Genomic DNA, 12,207 nt, shown 5'->3' on the forward strand with positions numbered 1-12,207 from the left:
AGTGAGGAGTGTTGAGCCGTGTTGTACCAAAACTCAGCGAGTGGTAACCAAGAAACCCAAACTGTTGGTGTGTCCGCTACAGCTGTTCTCAAATACATCTCCAGACACTGGTTTACCCTTTCGGTCTGACCATCCGTCTGCAGATGGTATGCTGTGGACATTTGCAATTTTGTGCCCCATTTTTCAAAAAGACCTTGCCAAAATTTGCTTGTAAAAACTTTATCTTTATCTGAGGTGATAGTGACAGGTAGGCTGTGTAACTTCACTACATGATCCAAGAACTCTTGAGCTACTGTAGTGGCCGAGTATGGGTGTTTAAGTGGTATGAAATGGCTGTATTTGGTAAATCGGTCTACAACTACAAGAATTGTTGTGTAACCTTTGGATTTAGGCAACCCTTCAATAAAATCCATGGATAAATCTTCCCATGCACCAGATGGAACAGGGAGGGGGCTCAACAAGCCAGGGTACTTACAGTGCTCATGTTTTGCTTGTTGGCAGATCTGACATTGTTGAACGAAGTTGTTGACAGACTGTTTGATGCCTGACCAATGAAAGAGTTTGTGAACTCTCTGGTAGGTGGCCTGAACTCCAGAATGCCCCCCAATAGGCGTAGAATGAAATGCTTCAATGAGTCTGGTTTGCAGGCCTGTATTTGCTCCCACCCATATTTTGTCCCCATGTTTGATTATGCCATTGGCCAAACAAAATGGTGGTTCAGCTGTGGCTGAGACTGCAAGTTTCTGTAATAAACCTTGTGCCTGAGTGTCTACAGCATAAGAGTTCAGAATTTCTTGAAGCCAAATCGGTTGGGCAGTAGAAATAGCCTGAACAGCAAACACATGGCCCATTCTTGATAGAGCATCCGCCGCCTTATTATCGACACCTTTCTTGAACTGGAATTTGAATTGCAATCCAACGAGCTTCGTCATTGCTTTTCTCTGTAAGTCAGATGTGAGCACTTGGTCTTCTAGGTGACACAAACTGCGGTGGTCAGTTTTGATGACAAATGGACCTCGAGCTATATAAGGTCTCCACCGATCGATAGCCATCATAATAGCAAGAAACTCCTTCTCATATATGCTGAGTTTCTGATTTGCCTGACCCAGAGCTTTGCTATAGTATGCTACTGGATGTCCATTTTGACTCAAGACAGCTCCAATACCAGAAGCGCAAGCATCAGTCTCAATACAGAAAGGCTTCGAGAAATTAGGGAGAGTGAGCACAGGTGTAGTGATCATAGCTTGCTTAAGACTGTCAAATGCTTGTTGTGCTGCCTCTGTCCATTTAAACGAGTTTTTCTTGAGCAGAGCTGTGAGGGGTTTGGCCATGATGCCATAGTTTCGAACAAACTTCCTATAGTATCCGGTTAACCCCAAGAATCATCTTAACTCTGTTACTGAGGTGGGCACTGGCCATGCTGCCATAGCACTAGTTTTGTCTGGTTCTGTTTCTACCCCCTTGTTGGAAATGATGTGCCCAAGGTAGTCGAGACTCTGTTGGGCAAAAGAACACTTGCTCATCTTTGCATACAGTTGATGTTGTCTGAGCAGGGAGAAAACTTGCTGCAGGTGTAAAAGATGCTCCTCGAGGGTTTTACTATAAACCAAAATTTCATCCATGAAGACCAACACAAATTTTCTGATGTGAGGTGCAAAAACTGAGTTCATAAGGCACTGGAAAGTGGCAGGTGCGTTGGTCAGGCCAAACGGCATAACTCGAAACTGGAACTGGCCATGGTGAGTCTTAAAAGCTGTTTTTGCTTCATCAGCCTCCACCATTCTTATCTGATGGTAACCTGCCCGTAGGTCAAGTTTTGAAAACCATTGTGTACCCGCTAATTCATCTAAAAGCTCATCAACCACTGGCATGGGAAACTTGCTTTTTACTGTCAATGCATTTAATCTGCGATAATCCACGCAAAACCTCCACGTCCCATCTTTCTTCTTCACGAGAAGCACTGGTGATGCAAATGGGGACATACTTGGAAGGACAATGCCTGCTGCAATCATCTCTGCCACCTGCCTCTCGATCTCATCTTTTTGTTGTGGGGAGTATCTGTATGGCCGTGAATTCACAGGTACGCTGTCCGGTAGCAAGGATATGGCATGATCGAATGTTCTATGTGGAGGAAGATCTTTAGGCTCGTGAAACACATCTTGGAAATTATTTAGTAGTGTTTGCACACACACAGGTGTGGAGGAGCTGTCATGTGTGCTCATCATGGTGACCACTGCCATCGCCCATATCTCATTACCCTTTATTTGTTTCTCCAACTGTTCCACCGATATTTCGTGCAATTGTGTTTGAGGAGTATCAGGAATCCCTTGTAATGTCACCGATTTGCCGTGGTAATCAAACTGTAGCCACTGATTTTCCCAGTGGCATTGCATCAAGCCCCATTGTGCTAGCCAGTTAATGCCTAATATGGCATCATAGCCTCCTCCCAGCGGCAGTACTTTCATGTTTGTTTTGAAGGTTGTGCCCTGCACCCACCATTCCAAGTTGCGAACCTCAGAGGTACAGCTGATGTATTGCCCATTAGCTACCTTGACACGCATGGCATTCGGTAAACTGTGAGTATCACACTTGAGGCGGTCCACCAATTTCTGGTCAATAAACGTGTGAGAGCTCCCAGAATCAATTAATAGCAACATAACTTGATGGCCCACTAGTGCTCGCAGTCTTACTGTATTGTTTGCTATTATTCCTGCCATAGCATTTGCTGATAAAAACCCAGCAGCCTCATCCATTGCCTCTTCACCCGCAATAGCATCCAACATTGCATCATCAATAATACCACCTCCATCGGTTAATGCAACTGCGCTAAGCTGTGCACCTTGTTTAGTGGAGCATACATGGCCAGGGGCATACTTTTCACCACAACCATAGCACAACTTGTTGGCGCGGCGATACTCCTTTAATTGCTTAGCACGCCAAACATGCCCTGCTGCAAATTGTTGCTTAGGAGCTGCTTCTACTCGCTGCTGGATGGATTTGGATACATATGGCTTGCTGTATTTGGCTCCATTGACCTTGGTACGTTCCAGAATTGCTTCTTGTACCAGTGCATACTCAGCTGCCCTCTGCACTGTCTGAGGAATTTGCATCTCCACGGCTGATCTTATGTCTTCTCTCAAGCCTAGAATAAAACGTGTGACTAACAACGTCTCACTCATTGTGCCATCATATAGCTGGATCTGATACACAAGTTGGGTGAACTGTATTTTGTATTCCTGTACAGTGCTGACCTGCTTGAGCATCATCAATTCCCTCATACAATCACGGTGGACATTGGTGTCAAACTCCTGACGAATTGCTGCACTAAATCGAGCCCATCCTGTGTCATCCTCTGTCATCTTATATGCTTGGTACCAGTGAGCAGCATTGCCATGAAGATGAATGGATGCTGACATAACACGAAAATTCTCTGGTATGTTGTACATGATAAAATATGATGCACAATTGTCCAGCCACATACGAACTCCATCGCCGTCAAATCTTGGGAATTCCATCTTCGGCATCCATACCCTTCTATCACTACGATCAGGATCAGGGGGTTGAGGTGGTTGTTGTACCTGAAGCTGATCCGGGCGGCGAAACTGGGGTCGGTTGATGTTTGGCGGCGGCGGCGGTGGTGGTGGTGGTGGCGCCATCGACGAGCGTGGCATCCCCAGGTTGGATGCCGCAGAAGGTGAGACGGCTGCAGTTGGTGAAGTGGCGAGGAAACCCTCGGCCGCCATGCGATCCAGCGCCGCTCCCCGTCAACCCGTCGTCTCCTTGAGCGCCCGTGCTACCTGCACATGCTCCTGGTGTATCGCCCCCAGCGAATTAACAGAGAGATCCACCTTCGCTTGCACTTGCTCGAGCCTGCCCGCTTGCTCGGAGAATTTGGTGTCCAATTCATTCAGCCGCGTCTGGATCTGGTCAATCCCTTCCATCTTCTCTTTAATCCCCCGTAGTGCCTCTAGCTCCTTCATCACCCGCTCCTCAAACGAACCCATGATATCCACGACGTGTCTCGTCTGGGCGCTCGCCTTGAACGTCGCCGTCGCTGCCTCCCCTTAATTTCTCCGAACGCTGATCTCGGATTTACAGCGAATTGCTCAAGAGCAATCCACAACCGACCAGTCGATGTTACCGGAAAAATTTCTGGGTGTATGAAGCGCGTGCGGGGATCGATTAGGCTCTGATACCACTGTAATGTCCTTGCCGAGGTCGAGGACCAACGGATTTGGGACTGGAGATTCACAGAGATGGAAACGAGACTTGGGGAAGAAGAAGAACAGAGAGAAGGTCAGGGACGATATCTTTTTCCTTTTCTTTTCTTAGCTGTCTATTACACTGGAATCTCGTGCTTATAACTGCGCACCACACACACTCCTTCCTTCTCTCTACAAGCCCACGGCCCACTACTCGACATCCGGCCCACTAGCTTCCTGGTTCAATTCCTCCGTTGATTCTCATGCTTCAATCTTCTTCATCTTATGCGTCCCTGGAATGGCAGCTCGTAGCTTCAGCGCAGCAGCCGTTACAGTTTTTCGGTTAATTCTGCATATTATGAAGAATGGAGAGCAGAGTACAGACTGAGAGCTCGGCTAGATGAAGTCACAGGAGCAGCTGATCCACATCCGGTCTGGAAAAAAGTTTGGGAAGTATGTGTACCTCCTAAAGTTCAGATTTTTAGTTGGAGGATTCTACATGGGATAGTGCCATGCTATTGCACTTTGTCGGAAAGGCATATACAGTCACCAGTGGTGTGCCCTGTTTGCAAAACCGAACCTGAAGATTTAAAACATTTGTTGTTTCAATGTGATGGAGCGAGAGATATTTGGAGGTTTCTAGGCCTTGAAAGTACTATAATATCTACTGTGAATGTTGATAGATCAGGGTCGGCAGTGCTAGAGGATTTGATTTGCTCAGCCAATCCAGGTGGTGTGGAGTTGAGTGAACCTAATGCAGTTGAACTGGTTATGGTTGCATGTTGGTATATCTGGTGGGAGCGCCGTCAAATAGTCCATGAGGATAAAGTAGGAAAAACTGAAAGATCAGCTCTTTCCATTCGCGAATTGTTGCTAACGCTTTGGCGCGAAAGAAGAAGACCGCAGTGGTCCAATCTAGATGGACTAGACCTGCATCCGGTATTATAAAATTAAACGTTGATGCAGCGTTTGATGTGGAATCGGGTACTGGAGCGATCGGTGCTGTCCTAAGAGACTCTTTAGGGATGTTCATTGCTGCTAAGACTGAACATGTTCAGTTTGCACTTGATGTGCCGTCAATGGAGGCTACTGCATTGTGGAAGGGACTGAATCTTGCAGAGCAGTTGGGAGTCCCATTCGTTGTTAATTGAAAGTGATTCGATGGAGGTGGTTCAGGCGGTGCTCAACCCGTCAGAATATAGAGCAGTAGGAGCGGTGGTGATAGATGATTGCCGAAAAAAGATGACTGAGTTCGGTAAGGCGACGATTATGCACTGTTTTAGAGAAGCAAATGTAGCCGCGCATGAGCTTGCTCATTTTTCTTTTAGGGAAAGGATTGGGGAAGTCTGGTATGATCAGCCACCTGGATTCCTTCTCCCTTTTCTTGACAGACTTGGTTATCATTGAGTAAAGTCGCCTATAGTTTCATAAAAAAAAAGAGCTGAGACCCGTTCGACAACTGTACAAAGAGCTCGTTCTCGCCAATTCAGTAATACTAGCACCTACTAATATGGTGCAAAATTGATGTCATTAAATTCATATGAAAAGTACTCAGCGATGCTTACGATCTGTGGAAATTATATCATAAAACAAGTTCCCACGATGCACACCTGTGTATTTGATTCCATCCTATACTTAGTGTTTCATAAAACAAGTCAGATCATAAGAGAAATTTTCGGCATTAACCATTTTCACGATCGCAGACTTCTTTAATCAACTACATGGCATGGATCACAGGCAGACGTATTGGTCTATGCAGCCAAAAGAGCTTACCTACAATTATCCTATCTCTATGTACATACAAGAAAGAAGGGGTCATGTTGCTTCCTGGCAAAAAAAAATCCCTACGCACAGGAGTTAATCAACCTACATGTCCCACTGGCCACTAGCCACTGCACATTTGCCTCCCTGAGATCAAAACTCACAAGAAATGTGGAAATGATGAGATGCGCGGCAGATGGGTAAGGAGATCCCCAAATGGTTCTTGCCTTGGAGGCAATGAGCCACTGCCCTCTTCTGCTCCAACCGAAGGCGCGTAAGGTTGGGGCTTTCTCTCATACATCTCATTATCACCATGAACACCAGCATTTACCTGGCTTTCACCTGAATCTCTGTAGATCAATGAACACAGAGAATTGACCCTTGACATGAGCATCCTCTCATCGGCGGAGGCTGTGATTTGGGAATCATTCAGAAGTTGTCGAGTCACCTCATCAAATGCTAGTTCACCCGCTGAGTCATGGCCACCGTTGATGATCTGAGAGTCACTCAGTAGGTACCTGGTGATGTCATCTAACACAAGTTTACCCGATGTGCCAGCACCACCATGAGCTGTAGGCAGGTTCCCTGAATACATCTGTCTGTAGATGTGGTTTGCTATCTCACTCTTGGACATGGATCGCCGGATCCCAGGCAACTTAAAACCGTTCCAGCTAAGGATGCTTGTTTGTGGCTCGCACATACCAGAAGCCCCGTCTTGTTTAATCATTTCACTGCCAGTAACTGGAATGGAAAAAATGATGAGAAAAGACATTCATTGTACATGCAACAATGATCCTAGTGGTAATTTGTGGCATTCGTAGTACAAGAGAAAACAATTTCAAATTGGACAGCATCTTTGATAACATAAATAACTTTTTGCTCCTAATGCGCCTGAACATAGACATCGTGAGTCAAGAATACACATGAAGGTTAACATGGATACAGTATAGATTGAGCAGCACATTATACCATGGTTCTCTAGCATAACTCGGCATAAATTAGCATTGCAATTTTTTTCTTCAGAAACCATTGCATTTTGGTGAGAAATGAACCAAGAGAAACTACTTTTATAATTCTCAAATTCACCTGAATTCGAGAAATGTCGAGGCAAGCTATCTGATGCTCCAGCTTCCTGTCTTCCTTCCACATCCAGACTAGTGGGTGCAGAATGGTGCGCTAAAAGTTCTCTAAATCTTTGGGGTCCTAACTGATCATCATCAAGTCCATTAGGATCAAAATCCTGGCACTTCACATCATCTGGATCTTCAAATAGAGAACACCTTGATTCAAAGTAAGGATTCTCCAAAGTGATGTCATTTTTCTGGCTTAGCGACAGCAGACGTGGGTCACAGTGAACAAGTTTCTCCATGTGTCTATTCATCATTCCCGGGGCACACTGAAGAAAGTGCCTCCTGAAACAAATAAACTTCAGAAGTTAAGGCACCAGTGCTGCTTAGCATATTATGACAATTATTTTTTAGACAAAAGGGGTTTCCCCCAGGTTCCATTAATATGCCACCAGAGAAAGTGTTCAGGTTCCAGTTTATCAGAAGAACACACGCTCACCAGAACATCCAAGCACCAACATCAGAAGAGAACTAAGGGGATATTATTTGACAATTATTTGATTGTGATGTAGGTCTGAATCCTTTTTCACTATAATTTCTCAAAAAATCGGCCTAACCTCCACTATTTTGGGACAAAGGGCGGTATATTTAGATGTGAAATCATTGGGTCTAAGATTAAAAGATCATTTGGCACAAGAATGACTTCATGTACCTGTGCATGCTTGCCTGTCCAGAGGTAAAATCAGAGGCTGCCTGCCACAAAGTGTGCTTCCTTGGCTGAGGGTTGGTTTCTCTGAAGAAAAGTGGTTGCCTAGACAACTGGACAAAGCAAGAAAAACATGATTAGCAACAGAAAGAATGCCCCCAGAGGGCCAAAATAGACATGAAATTACTACTCGACAAGATCCTTAACACTCCTGTTAATACATGATGATGTGATTCCTTGTGGGCATAAAATATTTTAGCTTTGCCGTGAGTTGCATTACTGATTCAGTGTATCTACATGTACTTACTGCAATCTCCAAGGTTCCAGGTTCAGTTTCTGGACAAACCAGCTTAAGTGCACAGATATCAGACCACTGTATCTCAATTTTGCTCTTGAGACCACCATCCAGCACTTCCCACACGAGTTTGTGCTTTGCAAAATAACATTTCACGACCAAATCTCCTTCGTATCTTGATACCCACTGTTCATGTACGAAATAAAACCTTTAGCATAAATGAATCAGTTGCACACAGATGAGAAAGCAAGTGATGAATAATGACACGACCTGAACAGTTATATTTATGAACACATTTACTGCGATTGTTGTCATGAATAGAGGATGTACATGCAGTGAGAATGAGCACATGGAAAAGTGCTAACCTCCCAAGATCCTATTTCTATTACTACTACAAACATTTATCACTTGGGGAACATGAATGCTATAAAAGAGCTGCATGACAGTGAGAATGAGCACATGGAGAAGTGCTAACCTCCCAAGATCCGATTCTTAGTACAGAACCAGGGAAATTAGAAGCTTTCAATTTCTCTGAGGCACTAACAGTGCCGCCATGCCTGGCATCTTTCGCCTTACCGGCCTGCACAAGCTTCATCTGGATCAAATCCACCAGAGAGGGGCTCTTCTTAAGCCGCAGGCCGAGTGGGCTAGGCTCCTCAAGGAAATCATGCTGTGACGGCTGCTGCTGATTGGACACACTAGCACCACCCGTGCTCCATTGCTGCAAGACAAGGGAAAACACAACAAACCTAGATTAGAATAAAGCAGAGTGAAGCATGACTTTATCTGTATTACCTGGATCCACAAATACAACTCGTGTCTCACGTGCACACATTTTCTTACGATAATAGGATTGTCCATTATTACATAATCATCTTATGTGAAACATAATTTTAGTTTTATTCCAAAATCCGTGGTGAAAGCTTGAAAGTACCGACAGTACAGAGAGGACGTTTTTTTTTTTGTCAAGGACCAAGTAGAATCTTGTGTGATACCTTAAGGCTTAAGAACAGAGTGGTTTAGCATGTGCGAGTTGGGGACAGTTTGTACTGTTACTGAAGAATAAAATACTACACTTTGAGGATTCTCCTGTCCATTTCTAAAACCAAACAATGAAACGGGATATGGTTGTTTACAAAGTAATAAGAGCATCTCCACTCGTCCCCCCGAGGAGGCCCCCGGCGAGCGTTTTTTCCATCCGGACGGCGAAATTCGGCCCAGTCGCGCCCCCGGTTCCTCGTTTTCGTCCGGATTTGGGCCTAAATTCATCCGGCGACCCCACGCCCCGGCCCCCGGGGAGCTCTCGGGGACTCCGGACGAGTGAAAAGCGGGGAAGGGCCCGATCTGTCGGTGACTCGACGCACGAACCCCACCGCCACGTCGCTCAAAATCTCCCCCACCCCTCGTATCTCTCTCGCCGCCGGCACCACCCCGCCGGCTTGTTGCCCAGATTGCGCCGCCACTCCTTCCCCACCTGCCTATATTCCGCCGTGTTTGGACGACGGCCTATCTGGCTGCTCTTCCGCCGGCCTGTTTTCCGGCCTGCTTGCTCGTCGTCGCTCGCGGCTCGGGTTGCCTCGACCACGCCCGTCAGGTGTTCGTCCATTTGCCTCGCCGGCCATGGACTCGGACGAAGAGGAGGAGCAGATGTTCGTCGAGCTTATGCAAGAAGAGATGGCAGCAGCCGCCCAAGACGACGAGCACATGATGATCCTTGGTTGCTTGGCAAGCATGTACGCCGGACTGGCAACTCGTCGGCGTGGTGGGTCGGCACGAGGTCGCCGGAAGTGCAAGCCGAGACAGCGGCGGAGGGCTACCGCATGTTGTACGCAGACTACTTAGACGACAATCGGCTGCACGGTCAGAGTTTTTTCCGGCGTCGTTTCGGGATGAGCGAAAGCTATTTACTGCAAATTGTGTATGCCATCCGCCACTTTGATCCCTACTTCAGATGCAAGGCGGATTGCACCTTTGGTTTGGTTGGATTTTCGTCGCTGCGAAGTGCACGGTGGCTATGAGGATCTTTGGCGTATGGAGCTCCCGGTGATACTGCGAGATGACTATCTTCGGATGGCGGAGTCCACCGCCCTTGATTGTTTCTACCGGTTCTGCAGGGCCGTCATAGCGGTGTTCGGGGACTATTACTTGAGATCACCCACCGTCGAAGACACCGATCCTTGCAACAAATGAAGCTAGAGGTTTTCCAGGGATGCTTGGAAGCATTGACTGCATGCATTGGCAATGGAAGAAGCTGTCCGTTTGCGTGGCGGGGAATGTACAAGGGTCACAAAAAGGCTGCACCGTGATACTTGAAGCGGTGGCTACCCATGATCTTTGGATTTGGCACTCTTTCTTTGGTATGCCTGGATCCAACAATGACATCAACGTCCTAAACTGCTCCCCGGTCTTTTCCAAGCTTGTTGAGGGTCATGCTCCCCCGGTGGACTATGTGATCAATGGTCGGCACTACAACAAAGGATACTACCTTGCAGACGGTATCTATCCAAAGTGGGCAACATTTGTGAAGACGATCTCCAACCCTAGCACCCCCAAACTTTGCGAGTTTGTCAAGAAACAAGAAGCTTGCCGAAAAGACGTCGAGCGAGCATTTGGTGTCCTACAGCAGAGATTTGCTGTCGTCCGGTTCCCCGCTATGACTTGGTCCCTGGATCAGATGTGGGAGGTGATGAACTGCTGTGTGTGCCTACACAACATGATTATTGAAGATGAGCGAAAGCATCCGGTTCCTCTGGCTGAGCAACAAGCACCATATGAGAGAGAGGGTCCTCTTGCACAGCCTAATCACCAGGTGCCTCCATCATGGGCCGCCTTCATTGCTATGCGCCAGGAGATTCGAGACTCTACAATGCACCAGCTGCTGCAAGATGATCTGGTGGAGCACATATGGAGGCTCCGAGGCAACGCCAACGCCGACGCCAACTAGTCTGTCTTAATTTGTTTGAAAAATTGTGAAATTTGTGTGCTTCATTTGTTTCACCACTTGTTAAACATTGTACTGTTATCGCCGAATTTGTTTCAGCAATTTTCGTCCTCTTGTTTGCCCAACTTGTTAAATTTTATGTTGAATTTGTTTGAAATATGTCAAATGGTCGAGGTTGGGGGTTTCCTGCCGGGGGGACGGCTGGAACTTCGGCGCTCCCCACGCCAAATCTTCATCCAATCCGGACGAAAATTTCGCCGGATTTGGGCGTGGGGAGCGCCAACGAGTGGGGATGCTCTAATATCTTGCGAGCAGGAAAGATTCCAGGTGACTTGACTTCACCAGATGGCTTGCTTTTGCACACGTATCTCATATCTATCCTCGACAAGTTGCATGGCTTTTGCGCAGAGACGCTTTCACGCTGGCAACTGGCATAACAGTTCTACATTCCTAGAATGAGAAGAGCACTAACAAGTATGAATGTAATTTCCCAAAAGACCAGTTAGGCTAATAAATTTCTGAGGAAATTTGAACCAAGAAGAATTCAGAGCCGAATGAAAATTCGGAGTACTAGATTGTTAAAACTTTGTAGTGCTTGAAGATGCTTGCTCGGCTGCTTCCCGATTCCATCAACGGGTCAGTCCGGATATTACGATGCAGAAAACAAACTTTGTACTGTAAAAAGTTTGAAGCCAACAGTGTATCCTATCATCTGAAGAACGGGGAGTGAAGGGAAGGGAAAGGGGAAACCCACCTGCTGCTGCTGCTGCGTGAGGCGGGACCTCTTGTGGAACGGCGACGCCTCGGCCCCCGCTGCGGCGGCGGGATCGTCGGCGTCGAGCGCCTCCTCCTTGACCTCCCGCCGCAGCTTCCCCAGGTGCGGCAGGTGAACCATATCCTCTCCCGCTCGCCGTCACCAGCGGCGCCGCTTCCTTCGAGCCGGAGGATATCGGGTTGTTGTACGGAGGCGGCGGAGGAGGAGGAGAGCTGTTTGCACAAGCAAGCGAGCGAGCGAGCCGCGGGGATCGGAACAGGGATAAATATCTCGGGGGCCGGAGGAAGCAGGATTAGATTTCGCTGGGAGCACGTGCCAACTGGATCCGGATTGCGGCCACCGTGGCGCCCTGGACGGATCTGACCGTTTTGCCCTCCACCCTGAGGGCAGAGCGACCGTTTGCGTCCGCGGTCGCAAAATGCGTTGGGTTCCTGCTCCAGCGGAACGACGCAATGACTAG

General features: G+C 47.2%; 2 protein-coding genes across 2 annotated transcripts; both read right to left on the minus strand.

Moving 5' to 3' along the window:
* Positions 1 to 1,382: 1,382 nt before the first annotated feature.
* LOC127300321 (uncharacterized) lies at positions 1,383 to 3,743 on the minus strand. Its single transcript, XM_051330419.2, has one exon. It carries the CDS (start codon positions 3,741 to 3,743, stop codon positions 1,383 to 1,385), a length of 2,361 nt encoding a protein of 786 aa, XP_051186379.1.
* Positions 3,744 to 5,865: 2,122 nt separating this feature from the next.
* On the minus strand, positions 5,866 to 11,996 carry LOC127300322 (uncharacterized). The gene is made up of 6 exons (XM_051330420.2): positions 11,727 to 11,996; positions 8,507 to 8,752; positions 8,044 to 8,217; positions 7,743 to 7,849; positions 7,050 to 7,375; positions 5,866 to 6,704 (listed from the first exon to the last, which is right to left on the minus strand). The coding sequence occupies exons 1-6, from the start codon at positions 11,865 to 11,867 to the stop codon at positions 6,124 to 6,126; spliced, it is 1,575 nt and encodes a 524-aa protein (XP_051186380.1). The 5' UTR covers positions 11,868 to 11,996; the 3' UTR covers positions 5,866 to 6,123.
* Positions 11,997 to 12,207: the final 211 nt, after the last annotated feature.

Source organism: Lolium perenne, chromosome 5, assembly GCF_019359855.2.
Source record: "Lolium perenne isolate Kyuss_39 chromosome 5, Kyuss_2.0, whole genome shotgun sequence".
Classification (NCBI taxonomy): domain Eukaryota; kingdom Viridiplantae; phylum Streptophyta; class Magnoliopsida; order Poales; family Poaceae; genus Lolium; species Lolium perenne.